At 45.5% G+C, this 23,208-nt stretch overlaps 1 protein-coding gene across 2 annotated transcripts in view; it reads right to left on the bottom strand.

The window, feature by feature from the left end:
- The window catches only part of TTLL4 (tubulin tyrosine ligase like 4), a 34,223-nt gene extending 12,304 nt beyond the window's left edge, over positions 1-21,919 (bottom strand). The window contains exons 1-3 of one of the 2 annotated variants that reach the window (XM_059393490.1): positions 21,713-21,919; positions 2,969-3,120; positions 395-1,988 (exon numbers count right to left, since the gene is read on the bottom strand). In XM_059393490.1, coding sequence (XP_059249473.1) covers positions 395-1,890 — 1,496 coding nt within the window. In that variant the 5' untranslated portion in view covers positions 1,891-1,988; positions 2,969-3,120; positions 21,713-21,919. The remainder of the gene's footprint in view (positions 1-394; positions 1,989-2,968; positions 3,121-21,712) is intronic. The other variant, XM_059393489.1, reaches the window with a different exon arrangement.
- Between the last annotated feature and the right edge of the window lie 1,289 nt (positions 21,920-23,208).

The following is a 23,208-nucleotide window of genomic DNA, read 5'->3' as shown; positions in this document are numbered from 1 at the left end:
AATATTTGGCATTATCTCTTCCTGATTATAACCTGAAGCAGGGCTGCCAAACTCTTTCTCTAAAGGACTAGATAGTCAATCTTTTCAGTTTTGTGGGCCATTCAGTTTGCTCCAACTACTCAATCCTACCACTGGGACATGAAAGCAGCCACAGACGGCAGTAAACGAATGGGTGAGGCTGCATTTCAATAAAACTTTATTTATAAAAGCCCGCAGTAGGTAAGATTTGGCCCACATGCTGGTCTAGTTTGCCAACCTCTGCCCTAAATTGGAAACCAAAATGCCAGGGCAGCCAAAAAATAAAACCACCTTCAGAGACGCAGGGTTAGGGCCACCAAATTAAGGTGTACATAGTCCACTGCTCTAAAGGCATCGAAAACTTTCTCTAACTTACCTGCTATCCCTAGTAGGGGAGTCTGGCCCCCTGGCTTCCTTGGGCCCCTCCTTCCCAAGCTGGCCCAGATGGATGGAAGAGAGGCGGGTGGCCACGTCGGCTACACCAACGGGCTGAGGGGGAGAAGGCAGGATGGGAGTTTTGTCTTCTCCAAGTGCTGGGGAGTCAATCGCAGATCCACAGGCAGGGCTGTGGCTGACCGTACTGGCATGTGAGGCAAGGAGGTGAATGCTGATGCGTTTGGTGCAGAAGACGGTACTGTCCAACTCCAAGGTCTCCGAGGTGCTAGGGAGGGCCCACTTGTTCGCTCCAGCATCCTCCTGAGGGAACTGCTGGCCGACCACGGGAGACTTCCACTGCCGGTTCCTGGTGAGGAGATCACACTGCAAGCTGGGGCTCATGAAACAAGCCTGTTCAAACTGGCCGCCTGGCCTTGGCGTCTTCTCAAAGCCTCTTGCAGTCAACTTCCTCACAGCCTCAGTGAACCGAACTTCCTTAGCCAGAGCCTGAGAAACAAAGCCGCCGTCCAGGCCACAAGGGGGCAGCTCTGTTCTGGTGACTAAGTGACTCCGGGTGTACGGGGCAGAGGCCACGCTGGTGGTCAAAGTGTCTAAGGAGCTAGGGGCAGACAGGGTGCCAGAGGCGGGGGCCTCACCAAGGACAGTGCCATCGCTCTTGGGCACCTTATGTTCCACAGGCTGGAGGACACAGTCCCCGGTGCCTCCCGAATGATGCCAGGGGACAAGATGGATCATGGGGGAGGATACTGGCTTCAGGCCCTCTGGGGCCTTCGATAAAGGCACTTTAGTGCTATTTGGCCGCATGAAGGAGTTGTTATTCAGTGTGGGCTTGTAGGCAGAGGGGGCGGCGAGCGGAGATGGGATCTTCCCTGAGATGGCAGAGGCCAGGCTCTTCCCCGAAGGGTTTTCCCCGGCCGCTCCCAGTGAGAGGTATGGATCTGTGGATGAGGATGCCATGGGCTTGGCCATGGGGGAGAACGTGAAAGAAGGGGCCTTATTGGCAGTGAGTCTGATGGGGAGGCTCTTCTGAGGGAGAGAGAGAGGTCTTCTTTCCGGCAGGCCTGAGCGCAGGCAGAAGGACTCCAGCTGCTGGTAGGGTTTGTGCCGGTAGCTGGCGCGGCGGTACAGCAGGGTCCCGCTGAACACGTCCGGGAGGGAGGGCAGGTAACAGGAGCTGCTGGGGCCCGCAAGGATGGGTGAGCGCCCCGAGCTACATAAAGCACTGGGGCAGAAGAAATAGGCTGGCCGCGGTGGAACACCCAAGACGCCAGGGCCCAAGCCCGCTGACAGTGTCCCCACGTGCTTCCTCTCCAGCTTCCAGATTGGCTTCACCTGCTGATGGGCCTGCGCCCAGCTTCTGCCCTCAGAGGGTCTCTCTGGTGGCCGGGCAGGCACGGAGCCCGAGGGGCCACTCTGCTTGAAGCTGTTTCCCCGGCGGAGGCCAATACTGTAGTGCTCGGTTCCTGCTGAGGCCATGAGGGGCACCCATCATGGCCACACGGCCTCGTGGCCAGACTCAGAACAGGTGCCACGCACCTCCAGTAGTCGCAGCTGCATCCTCACTATCTGTCCACCTGGAGGGAGGAGAATCCATTGGGGATGTTATTGTCCCGTGAGGACAGAGTGTGGGCTACAGGGGTCCTTGGTGAAGCAACAGAGCCCCACCTCCGTTTCCCTGGGGCAACCAGCCGTAGCTGTCATTTAGTACCCGGAGAGAAGGACACTGGACTCCTACGGGGCCTGCAGGGGTCTTCCGGCTGCCCTTGAGCAATCAGGGCCAGCTTTGTCAAGGACTGGGACTTTACAGCTCCACCAAGCAGTCTGTTCACGTGTTCCCACTACCTCAGAGCCCTCTGCTCTCTCTCCAGAGAAAACTACATCTCTCTGTCTCACCATCCGTGACTTCTCTGAGTGGCTTCCTTCCTCTCCTAAGCCTGGCGGGGCTTGGAATAGGGCAAGTCTGGGGTGGCAGAGAAACCAGCCAATATCTTCCTCCTCCCCAACCAATTCTGAAAGCTCAGGGGTCACTTGAGAAACCTATTTTACATCTACTCATCCCTGACCAACTCTCTAGTGTGGTCTGCTTTTCACAGCTAGGTGTGACAACATGAGCTACAAGCAGATAATTCCCCCTGCTGACCTCCGGAGTTCACTCGGAAGCTGAGACAGTGACTTCACCTCTTTAATCGTCTCGCCAGCTATACAGACTTAGAGCCCATCCCATGTGTCGTTGGGAAAAAGAAGAAACAAAATGGAACTGGACACCAACATTATTTTTTCTTAAAGTGACCTTATTTACAGCAGCCATGGTTGGACAGGAGTTTAGGGGGTAGAAAACAGGGGAAGGAGGAGGAGAGCTTGCTTTATCCCAAGCCCCAGGGGTCAGCTGGGCTGATGCTGGTGGGGGGCGGGGCGGGGCAGGGGAGGGAAGGGGGGTAGGCAGCAGAGAGCATGGAGGGAGGGCCTGTCTCAGGCCGTCATTTGATGTTTCCTCTACGGCAAACCCAGCCAGTTAATTCTGAGTTCCAAACAGTCGTTAGGCATGGTCACTTACTTTCTAAATAAAAGTCACAAAATAATCTCCAGTTTTCACAAATGACAGCATCCAGAGGGGGAAAAACAAGACTCTTCTATAAGAAGTCACTCATCTGGGATAATTCTGAATGGAATCCTGGCATCCTTTCCAAGGAAGTGTTTTTGCAGTGGCTAGAGAGAAAGAATTAGCAGAGAATTTTTTTGTTCAAGTTACTTTAAAATACAAACTTCAACGGGGAGAGGACCTCATATTCTGGTAAGAGACTAACGGCCAAGGAAGATCCATGACTCCTGCCTCCACCTGTAGGAACCATTGGTGCTGTCTACAAACACAAAGCCTACAGAAGCCACATGATGTCACTCTCTTATCGGGCAAAGGCTGACTTATGTGGATTCTTTCTCAAGGAGAGAGAAGAACCACGACTCATGACTGCCAACATTCAATATCACAGTGGGCTAAAAACAGCCCAAGTTCTAAAACTAGATGTTGATGCCAGTAACCTCAAATTAAGGAGACAGAAAATGGACCTCCACCGAGTCTAAACCACGAAGTACGGTGCAGGGGCTAATTACACTCCGTGCATTTATGACAGCGAAGCAGACACAAGGGAAGAGTCAAAGTCTGCCAGGGACTTTACCAGACCGCGCGTCTGTGTGCTGTGTATACTCAACAGATTCAGTCCCAACTCACGTCATCCTCTTTCAGGAATCCATGCCTTGCCCTCCCCGTGCAGGCCAACAGACACACCAAAGTGACGGGAGAGAAGGGCCAAGGAAATGGAACTGCACTGGTCGGCTTGAAAAATACCCACTTTGTGGTTCCTCATGTGCTTCCCGCTACCTCAGACCTCAGGCCTTTACAAGTGCTCCTCCCTAGAGTCCTTTCCTTCTCTTTGACCAGACTTAAAAAGTACTCAGCTTGAATACCCCCTTCTCCAGGGAGACTTCCCAGACTCTCCACTTTGAAGAGGGTGCCTCAGCTGCATGCAGGCCACTGTCGCTGCTTCTACTACCCTGCACTTGAATAATGCACCACTTGTCTGACCAGGAGCCACACGTGCATTTTCCACTAGCTCGTGTCCCCCGCAGTGTCTGGAACACAGTACGCGCTCAGTACTCTGTTGAATGAATAAACTGCAAAAGTTCAGTAAATGAAGGGGACACAAACTGGCAGTGATCAACACCGATCTGGGCACCTAATAAATGCCGGGTGCTGTGCTAGGCACTTTACCTCTGTTCTCTTATGTAATCCTCACAAAAACCTTACACTCGATTTACTGACGATGAATCCGAGAATCAGAAAAGCCAAATAACTCTTCTATAATTAAACAACCAATAATGAGTGCTGCCAAGACTAAAACTCGAGTTTGTCTGACTCCACACACCTCTTAAACAGGAAGGAAACACACGCTCAGTCCCTGTCCCCTCAAATCACCCTTCGGTTTCAGGGACAAGACAAAGCTCAGGTTGGAACCACTCTCCCAGTTCATACTGAGGCCCTGGGGGGTGAAGCCTGGAAGAGCATGCGTTCTCCCACCCCACCCCCTGCTGTGAGCACTGCACACCACCCCAGGGCCGGGTGAACAGAACCCTCCACTCCTCCCTTCTGCACACACCAGGCGGCATCTGCCTCTCTGCGTTATATAGCACACGAATCTCTAGGGCCAGGAATACTGAATGCGAGTGGCCTGGCATCTGGCTAACTTGACTGCTAATCCAAATGAGGAAGAGGGAAGCCAAGAATATGCTCCCACCCTCTTCAGAGGCTGCAAGTGGCCCGCTCCCAGGCAGAGTGCAAAGCTGGCCAGCTGGGCAAGCGCCAGAGAGAGTCAGGGGACTCTCCTCTCTCTAGTGCAATTCCAGATCTCTTATGTCTTTGCAGTGGCTGCTGTCCACACCTTGTTTCCTCTCACAGTCCCCATGATGTGTAGGATGGCAGCTTAGAAAAGAGCCACCTGTCTTCCTAAAGAAGCATTATCTGGACACAGGGGCCAAGCAGATGAGAAGATGGTTCTGTAGAAGTCTCTTTCCGGGAAAGGGCTCCACTGAAAGGAAACGATGGCCAGGGTTGGCTAAGATGACTGTCAGGAACTGCCAAGCAAAACAAGTCTGTCACGTCAGATAATCTGCACAGACTAGATTCGAGAACATGAGGTAAACAGTATCACTCCTAACAGTACCACATACAAATAAATGTTCTGACCTGGTATCACAGTTCCTGCCTCAGAAGTACTGTCTGGTTTAGATGAGGAAATGGTTGCTAAAAGCAGCCTTCTTCCTTCTCTTTACAGAGATTCTTGATGAAATCAAAACCCCATGTGTAAGGGAAGCACAGACCTGGCCAGAAAATTCAGGCAGGACTCTCTTACTGCTGCCACAGGCCACCTTTTCCAAGACATGGCCTTTAATAGCATTGCCACTCAGGTGCCAAGGAAGGACCCCATCTTCCTATAGGAATGAGGAGTGACAAACTTGGAAAAGTCCTAGGTGGTCTAAGATATAAGAAGTAGAAGAAGTGAGAAATAGTTGCAAAATACAACACCTTGAGAACTGTGGTTTCTACCATAAAGTCAGAGTCTAGATGGGCAAACACTGTCTGGCAGCCAGTCCCCACAGAGAGCATACACTCAGAAGGCTGTTCTTCCTGGAGGCCACAAAGCCTGTCCTCTGTGCCATACCCTGGGCTCCTGACACAATGCCTGGGAGATCCTTCTCTTCATCTCCCTCAAGTTTCTAAGTGCACTGTGATGACACACACTTGATGTGTCTGTGTGTGTGCCTACACAGACACAGATGGCCTGCCCATCTCACAGAAAACATTTCAGGATGAGACATCAAAGACAAGAAACAAGAAGGAAAGGCATTTATATACATAGGAAGCCTCACACACAGGCTACTAATGGAAGCCTTGTTTTAAAAATACCCAACTGAGGCAAACCTAAACTTAGAATAATTGGTGATTATATAAATTAAAGGATTTATAGATCCCATTATTTTCTTTTAATTTTCATACACTTCTAAACCACATATATCCCCTACTTAAAAATAACCAAAGGCACTCATACTTATTCTCTGACTAAACCTAAAGGATCAGTCGACCATCAGTCGACCCTCCAATTGACAGCTTGTGAGGGACTTATTTGAGGAGTCAACACACTGACCTTATCTGGAAAAAAGGATTTTGAACAATCTAACACATTTCACAGAGCTATTAATCTTCTATCTTTCTTGCTCCTACACATTATCTCTGGGGAATAAGAGAAATTAAGGGCTGAAGAGGGGATACAAACACTATTCTGTTGTCCACAGAGTGCGAGTTTAGAAGCCTGTTTCTGGGGGCGCCTGCGTGGCTCAGTCGGTTAAGTGTCTGCCTTCAGCTCAGCTTGGGTCATGATCCCAGGGTCCTGGGATCAAGCTCCACATCGGGCTCCCTGCTCGGCGGGAAGCCTGCTGCTCCCCCTGCTTGTGCACTCTCTCTCTGACAAATAAACAAATAAAATCTAAAAAAAAAAAAAAAAAAAAAAAGAAGTCTGTTTCTGGTTAAGTTCCTTAATCAAAGTCCAAACAGGAAAATGCCCAGCTGAGAAGAAAGGTTAGTTTAGGGCAGAGCAGCTGAGGAGCAGGTTCTTGGAAAGGAGAGTCTCTCTGAAACAGCTCTCAGAACATTCAAATATGTTTATGCCAAAACAAAATCTTGGGGTGCCTGGGTGACTCTGTCAGTTAAGCATCTGACTCTTGATTTCAGCTCAGGTCTTGATCTTGGGGTCATGAGTTTAAACTCTGTGTTGGGCTCCATGCTGGGAGCCCAAACTAAAATAATTTTAAAAATTAAAATAATTAATAATTTAAATAAATAATTAATTAAAAAATCAGAATAATTTTTAAAAATACCAAAGATCTGGAAGAATTTACATCAAACTATTACGGCAGAGACCTTGGGGAGACAGGTGAGATGAGGATGGGGCAGGGGTGGGGGAACAGTTCTCTAGTTTGCTTGTTTCGTCTTTCAAAACGGACAACAAACAACCACGTGACACTTGTGTGCAGTAGTCCGAGAGTCTCCAGGGCACTACTGCTCCTTTCGGCCCTGCTGGGGACCAGCAGTCACCACCCTTTCATAACTCAAGTCTGAGCTCTGATGAACAGTGAATTCATTCAGTGCTAAAACCACACAGCTGGAATGTTTGGGAAGAGACAAGAAAGGAAGAAGCATGGGGAGCCTGGGTGGCTCAGTGGGTTAAGCTGCTGCCTTCTGCCTTCGGCTCAGGTCATGATCTCAGGGTCCTGGGATCGAGTCCCGCTTCGGGCTCTCTGCTCAGCGGGGAGCCTGCTTCCTCCTCTCTCTCTCTGCCGGCCTCTCTGCCTACTTGTGATCTCTCTCTGTCAAATAAATAAATAAAATCTTTAAAAAAAAAAAAAAAAGGAAGTAGTATAACCTCTGCTGGGTAGTGGTGAAATCAAATGAGAGAATTCACATAAAGCACAGCGCATGGTCCACACTAAACAGTCAAGGGATGGCAGTGATCATGCTCGTTACGACTGGCATCAAATGATCTTTCTCCCCTTAGCCCTCTTCTCAAGCTACCATGAAGAAGGGTGGGGAGGAGGATGCACCTGGAGAAGGCAACAAGTATTCCATTGCAAAATTTCAGCTAGTACAAATAGTGTTCTTTTAATCAAAAGACACAGTAGTGTGTCATCTGGAAACTTCTGTGAAATTTATTATATTATCAGTAATTGGGTTCTTCAGTGGCAGGTCTGACTTGGCACTAAAAAAAAAACTGAAAAGTGCTTTGGGATATCCTCAAAGAAAACACTTGCTTCTGGCTCTTACAGTTTTTATATAACTAGATGGCTGGGATTTCCAAAAACACTGGGAGAAGAGTTTAAAAGCGATTGTTACTCACCTACTGCCTGGACCCTGATCCCAATATACTATCTGTCAAGAAACCAAGTAACTAGAGCTCCTTGGAGAACAGCTGGAGCAGGAAAAGTATCAGATGAGCCTGACTGTCTCTTATGTTGCAAAAACTGAGGAAATTCTCAAATTTTGATAGAGACATATCATAAGATCATAGAAATAGCTCACGTAACAGTTAACAGTAAAACACTGGATGTTTTCCCTCTAAGACTAAGAACAAGGCAAGGATGCCTACTCTTCTCATTTCTATTCAACATTGCACTGGCAATTCTAGCCAATGCAACACGGCAAGAAAAAGAAATTAAATGCATGTAGATTATAAAGGAAGAAGTGAAACTATATTTACTTGCCAGAGACATCACCTTGTACACAGAAAATCCCAAGAAATCTACAAAAAACCTACAAAATAAGCAAGTTTAGCAAGATTATAGATAAAAGATCAAGATACAAAAACTGATTTATTTCCATACACTAACAAGTAAAAACTGAAATTTAAAAAGTACACTGAAAACTACAAAATACTCCCAAGAGAAATTAAAAAGTTAAATAAATGGAGAGATATAACATGTTCATGAATTAGAAGACTCAATATTGTTAAGATGGCAAATACTTCCCAAACTGACCTATGGAGTAAACACAATTCCTATCAAAATCCCAGCAGGCTTTTCTGGAGAAACTGATAATCCTAAAATTTATACGGAAATGGAAAAGACCTAGAACAGCCAAAACAATTTTGAAAAAAATAAAATAAAATAAAATAAAATTGAACTTACACTACCTGATTTCAAAATTTAGTATAAAGCTATAGTAATCAAGATAATGTGGTATTTGCATAAGAATAGACATATATATCAACAGAACCAAACAGAGTCTAGAAATAGACCCTTCCATTTATGGTGAATTAATTCACAATAAGGTTGCTTATGCAACTTAATGAGGAAAACGATAACCTTTAACAAATGATGTTGGAATAAGTGGCTATTTGCGTATAAAAAAACAAACTCAGACTCTTACCTTATACCATAAATTAACTGAAACTGGATCAGAGAGCTAAATATAAGAACTAAAACTATAAAACTTCAGGCAGAAAACATAGGAGGAAAAGTTACTGACTTTGGGCAACTGAAAATTTTTAAGAGAAAATATGCTAACAGTCCAGCTGCTGGGGTGCCTGGGTAGCATCTGCCTTCAGCTCAGGTCATGATCCCAGGGTCCTGGGACCTATTCCCGCATCAGGACTAGAGCAGGGAGCGTGCTTCTCCCTCTCCCACTCCCCCTGCTTGTGTTCCCTCTCTTGCTGTCTCTGTCAAATAAATAAAATCTTAAAATAAAAAGTCCAGCTATTAAGTGGATTATATCAATGAAGAATTTAGAAGAACACCAGTGAGAGAATGAAAAGAAAAATCAACAAACTGGGAGAAAATATTTGCAATTATAATGGACTTATATCCAAAATATGCTATGAACTCTCACAACTCAAGAAGATGAAAACCAACCCAATTAAAAAAATATATAAGTAGGCAATTTTGAAGATAGCCAAAACATCTGAATAAATATTTCACTAAATAAATACATAGGTGACTAATAAGCATAAGAAAAGATGATCAATATCTTCAGTCATTAGGAAAATGACAATTAAAACCACAATAAGATACCCACTATATATATATATATATATATATATATATATATATATATAACCCATGTTGGCTATATATCACCCATGTTGGCTATAACCAACATGGACTGATAACAGTGTTGACCAGAATCTGAAGAAATTGGAATCTTCCTACATTGCTGATGGGAACATACAATGATACAATGATACAGCCACTTTGAAAACCATTATGAGCTTTGGGTGCCTGGGTGGCTCAGTGGGTTAAGCCTCTGCCTTCAGCTCAGGTCATGATTTCAGGGTCCTGGGATCGAGCCCCGCATCAGGCTCTCTGCTCAGCAGGGAGCCTGCTTCCCCCTCTCTCTCTGCCTGCTTGTGATCTGTCTCTCTCTCTGTTAAATAAATAAAATCTTAAAAAAAAAAAAACATGAGTTTTGTAAAAAACTAATACATAATGACCCAGCGATTCCACTCCCAAGTATCTACCAAAGAAAAATTAAAGCATTATGTCCAAACACTTAAATACTAATATGCATAGCAGCATTTTTCTTAATAGGCAAAGACTAGAAATAATCCAGATGTCCATCAACTGGTAAATAAACAAAATATGATATATTTATTTAATGGAATGTTACTCAGCAATAAAAGACAACAACCTAGATTAACCTCAAAAACATTCTGCTAAGAAAAAGCCAGACACAAAAGACTATATATTGTAGGATTCCACTTTTATAAAATTTCTAAAAAAGACAAAATTATAGAGATAGAAAGTAGATCAGTGGTTGCCTGAGGCTGAGGGTAGGAACAAGGAATGACTATATTTGGGAATGAGGGAATTTTATGGGGTGATGAAAGTGTTCTAGAAGCAGATGGTGGGGGCACCTGGGTGGCTCAGATGGTTAAGTGTCTGCCTTTGGCTCAGGTCATGATCTCAGGGTCTTGGGATCAAGCCCCGCATCAGGCTCTCCACTCAGTGGGTAATCTCCCTCTCCTTGTCACTCTCTCTGCGTGCTCTTGCTCAATCTCTCTCTCTCAAATAAATAAGTAAAATCTTAAAAATAAATAAATAAATAAATAAATAAAATAAAAAATTGAAACCAGATGATGGTGATGATTGCACAAATGTACAAACTTACTAAAAGTGATTGAGCTCTACTTTTACAGTGAAGGAATCAATTGCATGGTATGTAAATTATACCTCAATGAAGTCAATAAAGGTGGAAGAGGAAAAAAAGGACTTAAAGGGCCTAAAGAGGCTCCCTCTAACCAAATCTGGGACAACCCGAGCAGCAAAATAAATGAGTACCAGACTACGTAAAGCAAGAATCCATGAATCCACAGTGATATAAATAAATAAAAGAATGAATGAATGAATGGGGGAGAAGGAACAACGCTCCCTCACAAAAGAATTCCAATGGATAAGAACAGAAAATCACCACTGACAACCTCCATGAAAATAACTGCTTCAGGCAAAACTCATCAATGGATCCTAAAATTGGTGGGTGAAAGATTACTGGGAAATGGGATCATTCTATTGTCTCAAAATACCTCTCCACAGATATTTATTAATTACAAAAGGGAAAAAAGAAACAACTTGGGGTGCGTGGGTGGTCCAGTCTGTTGAGCCTTGGGCTGTTGGTTTCATTTCAGATGGTGATCTCAGAGTCATGAGATCAAGCTCCACGGCAGCTCCACATTCAGCATGAAGTCTGCTTTGTTTCTCTCTCCCTCTCCCCGCTCCCAGCCATGTGTACCCCCCTCTCTCACATAAATAAATAAATACATCTTGAAAAAAAAACCCCAAACCCATAACTTTACAGTGGAGAAACCAGGCAGACATAACCATAATCAAGTGATCAAAGTTCCCATCATCAGGAAGAGCACAAATTGGCACAAGGCCCTTCATGACGGGACTCACTGAAGGACTCGTCATCACATCTGTGATTTCCTGACCTAAATGCATCACCTGAATACAAAGGGAAATATCAGACAAGACCAAGTTGAAGGTGATTCTACAGAATAACTAGTCTGTACTCTCCAACAGTGTCAAGCTCATGAAAGACAAAGGCTGAGGAACTATTCCACTTACAGGAGGCAAAAAAGACAAGACAACCAAACACAGTGTGTGCTGCTAAAAAACAATTCGTAGCTCACTTATGAACACTAAAGCAAGTGTGATAAAATAGTAGCATTTGATCAACTTGGGTAAACAGTAAATTGGGGGCACCTGGGTGACTAAGTCGTTGAGTGTCTGCCTTCAGCTCAGGTCATGGTCCTGGGGTCCTGGCATTGAGTCCTGCACTGGGTGCCCTACTCGGCAGGGAATCTGCTTCTTCCACCCCTACTTTCCCTGCTTGTATTCCCTCTCTCTCTGTCTGTTAAATAAATAAATAAATAAATTTTTTTTTTAAAAAAAGGAATTCTTCGTACTATTTTTGCAGCTTTTTTCAAGTCTGAAATCATTTCAAAATTTAAAAAGTTAAGGAAAAAAAAAGTTTATTACAACTTTTAAAGGGAAGTTTGGTTTTCCTCAGACTAGGAGGCAGGCAGTCCACAATCACCTTTAATTCTTTGAAAGAAGACTGGCAGAAATGGATTTTATGAGGGAGTGATTCCCGCCAATGAAGCAGGACTCATTCCTCTGCTCCATAACCTGAAGCCGGCTTAGTAGGGATCCACCTGCCATCACTAAGGTTCAAGAACTAAGGCCACCTGCCTTATGAAGGGTATCCCCAGGACATCAGTCTTCCCAGTGTAGTCACCTTACTTATGAGCCAGCGACCCAGCACACTCTGCTCTAATCGGCCCCTGAACTGACAAACCCTGGCTTAAGGGGAGTTCGAGGGAGAAGGCAAACACCAGAGCCTGGCAGCTGATGTTCAACAGCACTTCCCTGGGGCCCATCAACGCACAGTGTCAGGGACATCTGGTTTTTTAGGAGAGACATGCTGTTTAAACCTGATTCTATGTGAAAAATCTCACTGCTCAACAAAACACAAGTCTTTGTCTTGCCTTTAACCTAGAAAGCAGTTACTGCTGCCATCATCTGGGAAACAGAAACCGAGAGGCTGAGACAAGGGGCTGGCTAGACTCAGGGGATCACAGGGACAAAATGGGAAACTCAAGGTTTTCTATGATTCAAGAAGATAACATGTTTCCTCTTAATCTCCTTGAAATTAGATGAGAATGTCAGATTTTAATAAAGTCATGCTAAGGACAATGGGAGCAGGGCTGAGATAAGAAGGCATCAATCACATCCCTCACTTAATTGACTCACTTTTAAAGCCAATTAACCTTACAGAGTCAGGGACAGTAAATAAGCTGCAACTGCACAAAAAGACTTCAGTTAAAAAAAAAAAAACATTTGCAGGCAGAAGGGTCTGAGTCCCTGGAACAGGCACTGATACAACACCCAAACTCCCAACATGCCCTGGGTAATGATTTCACCCCGACCTCCGATCTTCACTCCTACTCACCCACTCCATCCACAAGTCTTTCCGGCCTCAAGTATATGTGCCTGGAGCCATCTACTGCCCTTCCACCATTATTCCCTTAGTCCGCATCTCTCACCTGCTGGTTTCCCCTGCTTCTAACTCCTAACGCCTTCTTTATAATCAATTCTCCAGACTGTGGTTGAGGTGCTCTTCTTAGAATGTACTTAAAGCTATCCGATGGCTCCACGGCCCACGTGATCTGACTCCTTTTCTCTCTCTCCCCGACCTTATGCAAGTCACTCTTCCTCCTCAGCAGGCCTGTTCCCACCTGTGCTCCAGGGGCCTTGTTGTTCCCTCTGAAACATTCAGTTCCCTCACTCAGCTATGGGCAACCACCACCAGCCCAAAGAGCCTGTCAACACCAATACTGCCCCACCCCCGGATCAGTCCCTATCACATTACCTTATTTCAATCTGTTTCACTCTTCTACTAGTTGAAATTACTCATTGTTAATATTTCCTTATAACTGCTAAAGAAATGGTGGAAGAATAAATGGGAACTGATTTTTTTTTTTTAAATAAAGGATACCAATGGGGTATGCGAGCTAAGCGTGTATACCTTTTTTTTTTTTTTTAAAGATTTTTTATTTATTTATTTGACAGAGAGAAATCACAAGTAGATGGAGAGGCAGGCAGAGAGAGAGAGGGAAGCAGGCTCTCTGCTGAGCAGAGAGCCCGATGCGGGACTCGATCCCAGGACTCTGAGATCATGACCTGAGCCGAAGGCAGCGGCTTAACCCACTGAGCCACCCAGGCGCCCGCGTGTATACCTTTTTGATCATTTTATTTTCTGGCTATATAAATGAATCACTGAGTCAAAAACCCTGTTCATTATTTTCAAAGTAGAAATTTCACCTATTTCTGCATTCCTTTGTTGTGTGTTTATCTTCTCTTCCAGCATGAAAGCTCTTTGAGAACTGGGACCTTATTTACACAGTCTATGCCCAGCCCTGGAAATGTAATCAGGGCTCATGAAATATTTGCCGAATACACACATGCATCTATAGAGGTAAAACCCAGCACGGCCACTGCGGGCCCCCTGCGGATGAATTAGCTTCTCTTTTCCCACCACCGTCTCCTTGCTGCTACTTCTCTCCTCAGTGCAGGAACTCAGCCACAACCACACCAGCTCCTTCAGGGTGACCTTTTCTTCCCCATGGTGCCCCCTCCAGAGTCCTCCATGGCTCCCGTTTTATCTTCCCTCCCAGGTCCAACCAATCTGCTCTCGCTATTTCAACCATTATCCGCAAAAACTCCACTCTTGAGACCCGACCTCTCTCAAGCTTCATGTCCTCGTCACCAACTGTCTCCGCCACCTTTTCCACATGCATATCCGACCTCTTCAAGCCTGTCACACCAGCTTTGCACACTTGACCTTCCATTTCTTTCAGTGGAAGCTTCTCTCAGTCGCCTAAGAGGAACACTTAAGCCACTTCTGACTTCTTCCTTTCCCTAATTCTCCAGAGCCAAGCTAGTTATAAAACTTGAGAGAGATTCTTTCTCCCTAGCATGCTTCTTCCACTTATCCCCCCACCCCTCCCCAGAGCCGGACCACTGCAGTTAACACCCAGACTGAGGTCTGTTTCCAGGGTCCGCCCTTCCCAAGTTCACCCTATAGGCAACCTCCAGATTAACTCTAATTGATTTTACTTGATCAGGTTACTCCCCTTTCAAAAATTTCCTAGGAGTCCTCACTAAATATCATAGCCACCCACCAATCACCTGCAACAAAATTGGGTACAGGACACCTGGCTGGCTCAGTCAGTATAGTGTGTGACTCTTGATCTCATGGTCGGTCGTGAGTTCAAGCCCCATGCCGGGCGGGGAGCCTACTTAAAATAAAAATAAATAATAAATAAAAATAAAAAACAAAACAGAACAAACATGGGCTGCAGATTCCCAAGTCCCATCTTCAGAGTAGATTCAGTGTGAGTCTGGAGTAGGGCTGGGAGTCTGCATTCCAAATGATTCTCACCTGAATCAGCAAATATAATCTAGATTTCTTAGTTTGGGTTGGAAGGAGTTTCCACCTCCTTCCACGGTAAACTCTGCCCTATGAACTGTGCTCGTCTTAAACACTAAACTCCTAGAATAAACCTTTCAAACTTGTCTGCAGGCCTTTGCTCCACTCAGCCTCTCCCTTCTGAATCAGTACATTTTCTTTACCTTTTCCAGGCACAGCTCAAGCCCCACCCCCTCCATGAGTATGTCCTGCATCTCGAGCCCTCTAACTTGATACTTTACCCAAAGGCTACTCTCCCCACTCTTCTCTTTTCACATGGAGATGCCTCATAACCCACACGGATGGCTTCTTTAGGGAATCCCTGGGTACCTATAACAGACAGGAACAAAGCACATCTGGTAGGAGCGGGGAAGATCACTGCCCCAGCTTGGCCTGCTTCTCAGCAATGCCGGCCAGGTCTCCTCCCCAAACAACTTATGGACCAAGTAGGGCACTTGGCCCCCGGAACAAAGTTTCAAAAACAATTGACTTGGTGTGATGGACCCACTCCTTATCAGTTACACCACCACAAAGCTGTTAAAAATAAAACAAACCAAAAATATCGACTAAAGAGTAAGAAAGGAGGATGAAGAACCGCAGAGCATTCTAAAGAGAAAATGGCCTCAAACACCCCTTTCTATTTACAGGCCAGACTCAACCCAATCCCCACCCCTCCCAGCACCCAGCTGACCAAGTACAGGTGTCTTGCAGTAGAATCCCGACTGCCGTCCCCGGCTGCAGTCTCAGCGGCCAGCCTCAGGAATCACACCAACCTGCTTCGTCATCTTTATACAGCACTCGGAATCTGCCTATCTCATTGTGCCTTCCACTCTGTGAGATGTAGTTTTGCCTCAAGTTTGCTCTTTAGTCAAGAGTGAACGAAGAACAGCCTATGCCAGGAAAATCTACGGCTGTTGTTTCAAGACACCAAGTCTCTAGAGGCCGGGCCCAGACCAGCTGGGACGAGGTATCTATTTCTACAGAAAGCAATTATTCATTACCTGCTGATTAAAATCGCTCTCCTGTATTACAGGAGTGTGTGTGTGTGGCTCTTGGGACCTGTAGTTTCCTCACTCTCCTCCGCCTAGGAGCTTCCCTCGGTCACCAGGGGAACTCAGGACATCAGAAATGGTTCAGTGTCTACCACCTGAAACATCTTCAATGAGACTGCTTTAACTGCTCAGTAGTTCTTTTAGAAGACAGAACTGACTTACCTGGAACCAAGAAGAATGGGGAGGATTATAGGAATCATCCTCGTTTTCTCTTAGGAGATAAATCCCTAGCTGTATCTCCCTAAACAAAGTTGGAGGGGCAATGAACTTCTCGAAGGCCTACTGAGCAAGGAAGGTCAAAACCCCAGCCCTTTGAGAAGGGAGGGTCAGGACCACAGGTTAAGACATATGGCTTTTGCAGAACACGGTTCGGCAATGCAGAAGGAGGTGGCGAAGCGGAGAGAAACAGAGCTTTCAGCACCTAGAGCAGAGGAGGGCCAATCTACAAATTGCTGAAAAGTGAAAACTGTTGAAGGCTTAACATAATTAGGTGACGAGCTCTCCTAGAGCCTTGGCTTATTACCACCTTCAGAAAGGAACCTCCATCCTCCTCCTAAGGGTGGAGTGTGGTCCTCAGGGTACTGTCCACAGGGTCTGCTAGGGAAACTAGTTTCCCAACAAAACTAAGATGTGATTTGCCTTTTTAATTGTGCCGGTCTTTCCATGATGGTACAAAAGCAGTGATGGGTCAGACTGTCGGTGCCTCAGCAAGGTTGGACACAGCGGCACACCGGGCCGGATCCTTACCCTCCATAGGCTTCCTCACCACACAGTAGAGGAATGCCAGCTTTACCCAAAGATGTCCTTGATGACACAGTACAGATTATCTTAAATCTCAATCTGGGAGTGCATCTTTTTAATGCTCTGTGTGACAACACAAGGAGCATGTGTAAAACACTTCCTTGGCGTACAGAAGGTGATGGCCGCCTCTAAGGCAAGCACTGTGTGTTCGAATTGCAAAATTTTTCTGTGGGACACGATGTTCACTTCATAGAATAAATGACACGAAAGTGATGGGTTATTCAGACTTTGGGATTTGGCAAACGTTTTCTAGAAAGCAAAACAAAGTGAGACAACCAATTCAAGAAAGACAACTGATAGTATTTGTTGCCAGTGATAAAATTTCAGTTTTCAAGAGAAAAATTAGAATTTGGTTTGACAGTTTGACAGCTTCCCAAAAGTTAAGCATTTTTCTGATGAAAGTGTGGTGATAATAAGAATGATTTTTTTTGGGGGGGGGGAATACTGTTAATAAAATGTGGCAACATTTGGAAGAGCTGTGTAACTCAATGAAAACAGCCTTTTCCAGATACCTATCTCAATGTTACAGAATCACGTCTGGGTAAAAGGCCCCCGGCAAAAACAAACAGGAAGAAAAAAGAAAAAAAGACCCAGTCAAAATGGCTCAGTCATTGGGTGTCTGCCTTCGGCTTGGGTCATGATCCCGGGGTCCTAGAATCAAGTCCTGCATCAGGCTCCCTGCTCAGCGGGGAGCCTGCTTCTCCAGCTCCCACTCCCCCTGCTTGTGTTCCCTCTCTGGCTGTCTCTCTCTGTCAAATAAATAAATAAAATCTTAAAAAAAAAAAAAAAAAAGAGAGAGAGAGAGAGACAGACAGACAGACCAGTGGATTTTAATGTAACGAAGTATGAAAAGTTATTTTCACATTCCACACTGTAATAACCTCCATAAAACCATCCCTTGTTAACTTTTGTGTAATACCAAAGAACACTCACAATTACCAACTGAATGGCTGTGAGGCTGGGTTTTCTTAGTAATTCAACCAAAGCAACACATCACAACTGACAGAGCACAGAAAGAGATATGAAAATCCACCTATCTTCTATACAGCCAGATGTTAAAGAGATTTGCAAAGACAGTGCTACTCTTCTCACTAATCTTTTTGAAACAATATCATTTTTCATTTTAAAAATTCTGCTTATGGGGGTACCTGGGTGGCTCAGTTGGTCAGGGGTCTGACTCATGATTTTGGCTCGGGTCATATATCCGGGTCATGAGATCGAGCCCCATGTTAGGCTCCGGACTCATCGGGCTTGTCCCTCTCTATCTGTTCCTCCCCGCTGCTCCCGAGCTCTAGCTCAAGTAAATAAATAAATAAATAAAATCTTTTAAAAAATAAAAATAAAATAAAAATTCTACCTATGTCAACTTGTAATGCATTTAGTACTTCTAAATGAATTAATAGGGTGGGGGTAGGGTAACAGGGTGATGGGTATTAAGGAGGGCACGTGTTGTGATGAGCACTGGCTATTATACGCAACTAATGAATCACTGAACACTACATCAAAAACGAAGGATGTACTATATGAGGGCTAACTGAACATAATTTTAAAAAATGGAAAAAGAAGTATTTTTAATAAGTGATAAGTGAAAAAACTAATAATTATTTCAAAATTTCTAATATGGTATAAACATCAAGATTATATATCCCACATTAAAAAATATATTGATGGTCCCGGAGAGGTTCTGAAGTGCATAAAGGAGTCCTAAAAGCAATAAGTCTGAGCACCTCTGGTTTAAAACTCCATTGCCTGTCCAGAATATCCCTGAGGGCACCTAAGGACAAATTTCTCCTTATTTCAGGGCCTAAGAGAAATGAGCACTCTCCATATTTATTCCCAAATGCCCAGTTTGGTTTCCCAGTTCTGCCAGAGGAGAGGGTAAGAAGTTCAGGGCACTTAAGAAAAATTTTCTCTGCATTTCACTGACCAACCAAAGCATCTGATCCCATGCTGGAATCCAGGAAGCCTATAATCAGACAGTTCAAGTTCACAAAGGAATGTAAACTCAACTCCAGAGTGTGAGTGTCAGATCCTAAAGTTAAGGCTTCATCCAGATATAGCTGCTTAGCAAGTGACCTTTCACTTATACGCTCATTTTTGTATTTGGTAATAAATTCACTTGCATACCTTTCCCTGCACCTACTCTCTCAGTGTTGGTGTTCCTAAGAGTTCAGTCTTCTCACTCTGCCCGGCACACGGTCAGTATTCAATAAACTCTCCTAGAGCAGTCTCTTCCATCCCATGACTGCAACCACCTCCTCCATTCTCAATTTTTTATCATCCCCAGACTTCTGTCAGGAGAGCTCCAGACCTACAGAACAACCTCCTGGGCCTCTCTACCTAGATGTGCTGCAGGGACCTCAATTTGTCATGTCCAAAGTGAGCCCCTTTATCTTTCTCCTCAAATCTGCCCTTCCTCCTAATAGTTTCTCCTACATCACCACCCACCCCGTCACTAAAGTCTGAACTTAGGATCATTCCAAACTGCTCTTGTCCCACTCTCTGTATATCTATTTTGCCACCAGGCCTTGTCTATTCCACCATCTTTAACATCTCCATGCCCACTGCAGCCAACATAGAGCCCTCATCATCACTAGACTTGTCTCAGTTTTCTAACTGGCTCCCTGCCTCCAGTCTAAAATCCTTCCTATTCAACCCCACACACTGATGCTACAAAAACCCCAAATTACAAATCTAATGTCATCTTCCTGCTAATTATCTTTTCCATGGTTTTCCTGCAACATACTCTTCAAATGGTTTTATTCATGTATCCCCAAAGGAATTTAAATCATGTATTCCTTGCACATTTAAGTTTAATTCTAAAGTTTCTCGTCACAAGTTTAAACAAGCTTATTCTTTTGTTAAAAAGAGGTCGAATCTACTAAGCATTCTATAAAAAGAGCTAAGTTAAGGATTAACTATAATTTGAATAAGCATTTCATGATTTGGTAAAATCATTTTTAGCTACCTTACTGAAAAACACACACCTAAATTAAAAGAAACCTCTTTAAAAGTTTTTTATGCAAGTTTTATCCTATAGCTTGAAAAACCCATGGTCCCAAAAAACATTCTAGCCACATTTAACTGCTGAGTTCGTCTGAATTCAGAATACCACAATACCAATCAAGACTCACCCTAATAGCAATGTGTATAAGTGGAAGACAGGAAGCCTTCTGAGTTTTCCAAAGTAATTTAATCATCAAAGAAGGACTTCCTGAAATCAGTATTTCCTAAGACTCCACTTGGCAAACTGCTTTTTTTTTTTTTTAAGATTTTATTTATTTGACACAGAGAGAGCAAGCGAGTGAGCAAGCACAAGCAGGGGGAACAGCAGGCAGAGGGAGAGGGAGAAGCAGGCTCCCCACTGAGCAGGGAGCCAGACCTGAGATCATGACCTGAGCTGAAGGCAGATGCTTAACTGAGCCACCCACCTGAAATTTTTACACTTGGGACAAAACATTATAATTTGGGAGGTGGGAGGGATATTCAATCCCTCCGGCCCCACCTCTTCTTGCCAGGTCAGTTTCAGAAGCATTCATTTGGAAGCTGAGGATTTGGACACTGATTCTTCTAAAGCTGTATGTGCAGATATATTCCTTGGCAGTCCTGGGCCCCAATCACCCTGCCTGAAAAACCTGAGGATACCATTCTCTTCAACAAAGCATCTTTAGCCCTTTGTGATCTAACCCCTATAAATTTTCCTCTTCCTATTTGTCATTGGATGGCTACCCCCAAACCCAGCTCAGGTCTGTCAAATTGTTTCAATTCTCTTTTAAGGCCTTGCTGTATATTTTCTAAAGCTACTTTGTATCTGGAATGTGCTCTCAACTTCTTTATTCCCAGAAGACACTTGATAATTTTTCAAGGTTCCATTTAGCCAACCAATAAGCTGTTGGTAACTTTCTCAGCATCAAGCCGGTGGGTCTCATACAGTGTCTCATATTTTTACTGCAAGAAATGAAGGGTGGACAGAATACTGTCTTAAAAAGTCCCCCAGCTACTTGATGATTGGCTAAATCAACAGGTGATGAAGTTGAGAAAGATGTGATCTAGAGTATCTGAGGGAGCAAGGATGACTCCATAAAAGATCAAAACATTTTCTGGATCCAGAGTAAGAATGTGAAGACCAAGGAATAGGGATTGTGTATTTTTCCAAGCAAGTCTGGGTTAACAATGTTTCTAATGTTTTTTCAGAGCACACACCACAAAGTATGGCAAATGTTTACTTGATTAAAAATCCCCCCTAGACTATAAGCTCCGTGAAGACATGCCTGCCTTGTTCACTGTTGCCACCCCCAGCGCCTTCCACAGTGCCTTGGTTCACTAAATATTTCTCGATGTTTGTAAAAAATTGTTGAGTGAGTGCTTACATAAAGGGATGGATAAATGAGGGGTTAAATTTACAAGATCTCAAATTCTGTTCGAAACTCTACAGTTTAGGAAAGTATTTCTCTATAGCTTCTAAAGATGGGGAAAGAAAAAAGTGGGCATTCATGTTCCGATTCAGCTACGAATTGAGAGGAGCTTGGGCTCCCACTCCGGCGAGAATTTAAACCGCAGCGCGGCGGGAAAGAGGAGGCACGGAGGCCCAGGGTGAGGGGATGCTGCAAGGGTTCGGGCACCCAGAGGCAGGGCTGACTAAATTCACGGGGCGTGGCGGAGAGGGGAGAGGGGTCCCGGGGACGCGTGAGGACCTGACCCGGTGGAAGGCCGCAGCCCCCTCGCCTCCCTGGATGTGGAGAGGTGGCGGGCAGGAAGCGGGGCTGAGGCGGGAGCCGCCGGAAGGCTGGGGACCCGCGCGAAAGGACCGGGGCAAGAGGGAGAGGCGGGAGAGTCGGCGGGCGGACGGTCGTTGCCAGGGCTTCGCCGTCGCACTCACCTAGAGGACCCAGCTTCGCTCCGGCTCGGCGCCGGCTCCGCGCTGCTTCCTCCCTCGGCCTGCTGGGCAAGCCGGCGGCCTCAGACGCCCCTAGCAACCACGCACCGCCACGCGACCCGCGCTCCCAGCCGCCGGCGCCGAGGCCGCCTGCCAGGCACTGCGCGCGCCCCCAGCGGACAGACCGAGGGCCTGAAAGGGGCGATCGCGGCGAACGCGCGGGAGGCAGGCGCGCGTAATCTCGGGGGTTGTGGGGCCTGGGAAGGCAGGCCGTCACCCGCTCGCGCATGCGCAGTCGCTTTAGTGCGCGTGAGCCTTGAGCGCGGAATTCTGGGAGATGTAGTCCCGAGACAGAAAGCCAGACGCACCCCCGCCACCCATCCATCCACCCATCCACTCATCCCCACCCCCACCCCCACCCCACCACCACCATAAAAGACTACAATCTGGGATTCCAGGATTCTCGCCTTCTCCGGGCCTTGATACCACCTCACCTGAATGGACTCTTTCTTTGGCCATGTCTCAATTTGCTCCTCTAAAATCAAAGAGTTCAGACTTTAAGAAGTTTCTTAGTAGTCCTTTTCAGCAGAAGTCTTTCGAATTTGACCCCAGAAAAGAAGACACCGCCAGATCCGCTATTTCCCTCCAACAAACTTTCCCCTAACTCCAATCTATGCAATAGAGTACTATTACAACCACCTGAAGTAATGGGCTTCAGGTATGTACTTAGGAAACACTAACTCAATTCATCCTCTCCTTAGGCAAGGTAGACCGTGCCCCCGATGTTCAAATGGATTTGAAAATCAAAGGAGAGGGGTGTCTGGGTGGCTTAGTCAGTTAAGCGTCTGCCTTCGGCTGGGGTCATGATATTGGGGTCCTGAATCCAGCCCCACTCACAATCGGGCTCCCTGGTGAGCAGGGAGACTGCTTCGAACTTCTCCCTCTGCCCCGCCCCTGATCACGTGCGCGCACGCTTGCTCTCTCTCACAAATAAATAACCTTTAAAAAAGAGAAAAAGAAAATCGAAAGAGAGCTGAAGGGTAAAAAGGTCTTTTCTAAACAGTAGGCTACAGAAATAAAGGGCACAGTAAAAGGTGGAACTAACCTAGTAAAAACAATCTAGACCAAAGCAAGGAACCTTACTTAATAAGTAATTGATTCCCGCAACAGTATTGGCAGATGCTAAAACCGTTGAAGGACCGATTGGGGGAATTTTACACTGGAAAGATCACCTTTAGATTTTAACCAATCTTAGATCATGAAATGCAGGACAGCTACAAATTATGTTTCCTAATGTGATGCAATTTGAACTATACAATAGGAAGTAGTGTATTTTTGTCAAAAATAGTTGAATCCAGGGGCACCTGGTGGCACAGTGGGTTAAGCCTCTGCCTTCCGCTCAGGTCATGATCTCAGGGTCCTGGGATCAAGCCCCACATGGGGCTCTCTGCTCAGAAGGGAGCCTGCTTCCCCCTCTCTCTCTGCCTGCCTCTCTGCCT

The sequence above is a fragment of the Mustela nigripes genome, chromosome 3, assembly GCF_022355385.1.
Source record: "Mustela nigripes isolate SB6536 chromosome 3, MUSNIG.SB6536, whole genome shotgun sequence".
Taxonomy (NCBI): Eukaryota; Metazoa; Chordata; class Mammalia; order Carnivora; family Mustelidae; genus Mustela; species Mustela nigripes.
The sequence above is the reverse complement of the archived record's forward strand: the minus strand, read 5'-3'. Positions and strand labels throughout refer to the sequence as shown.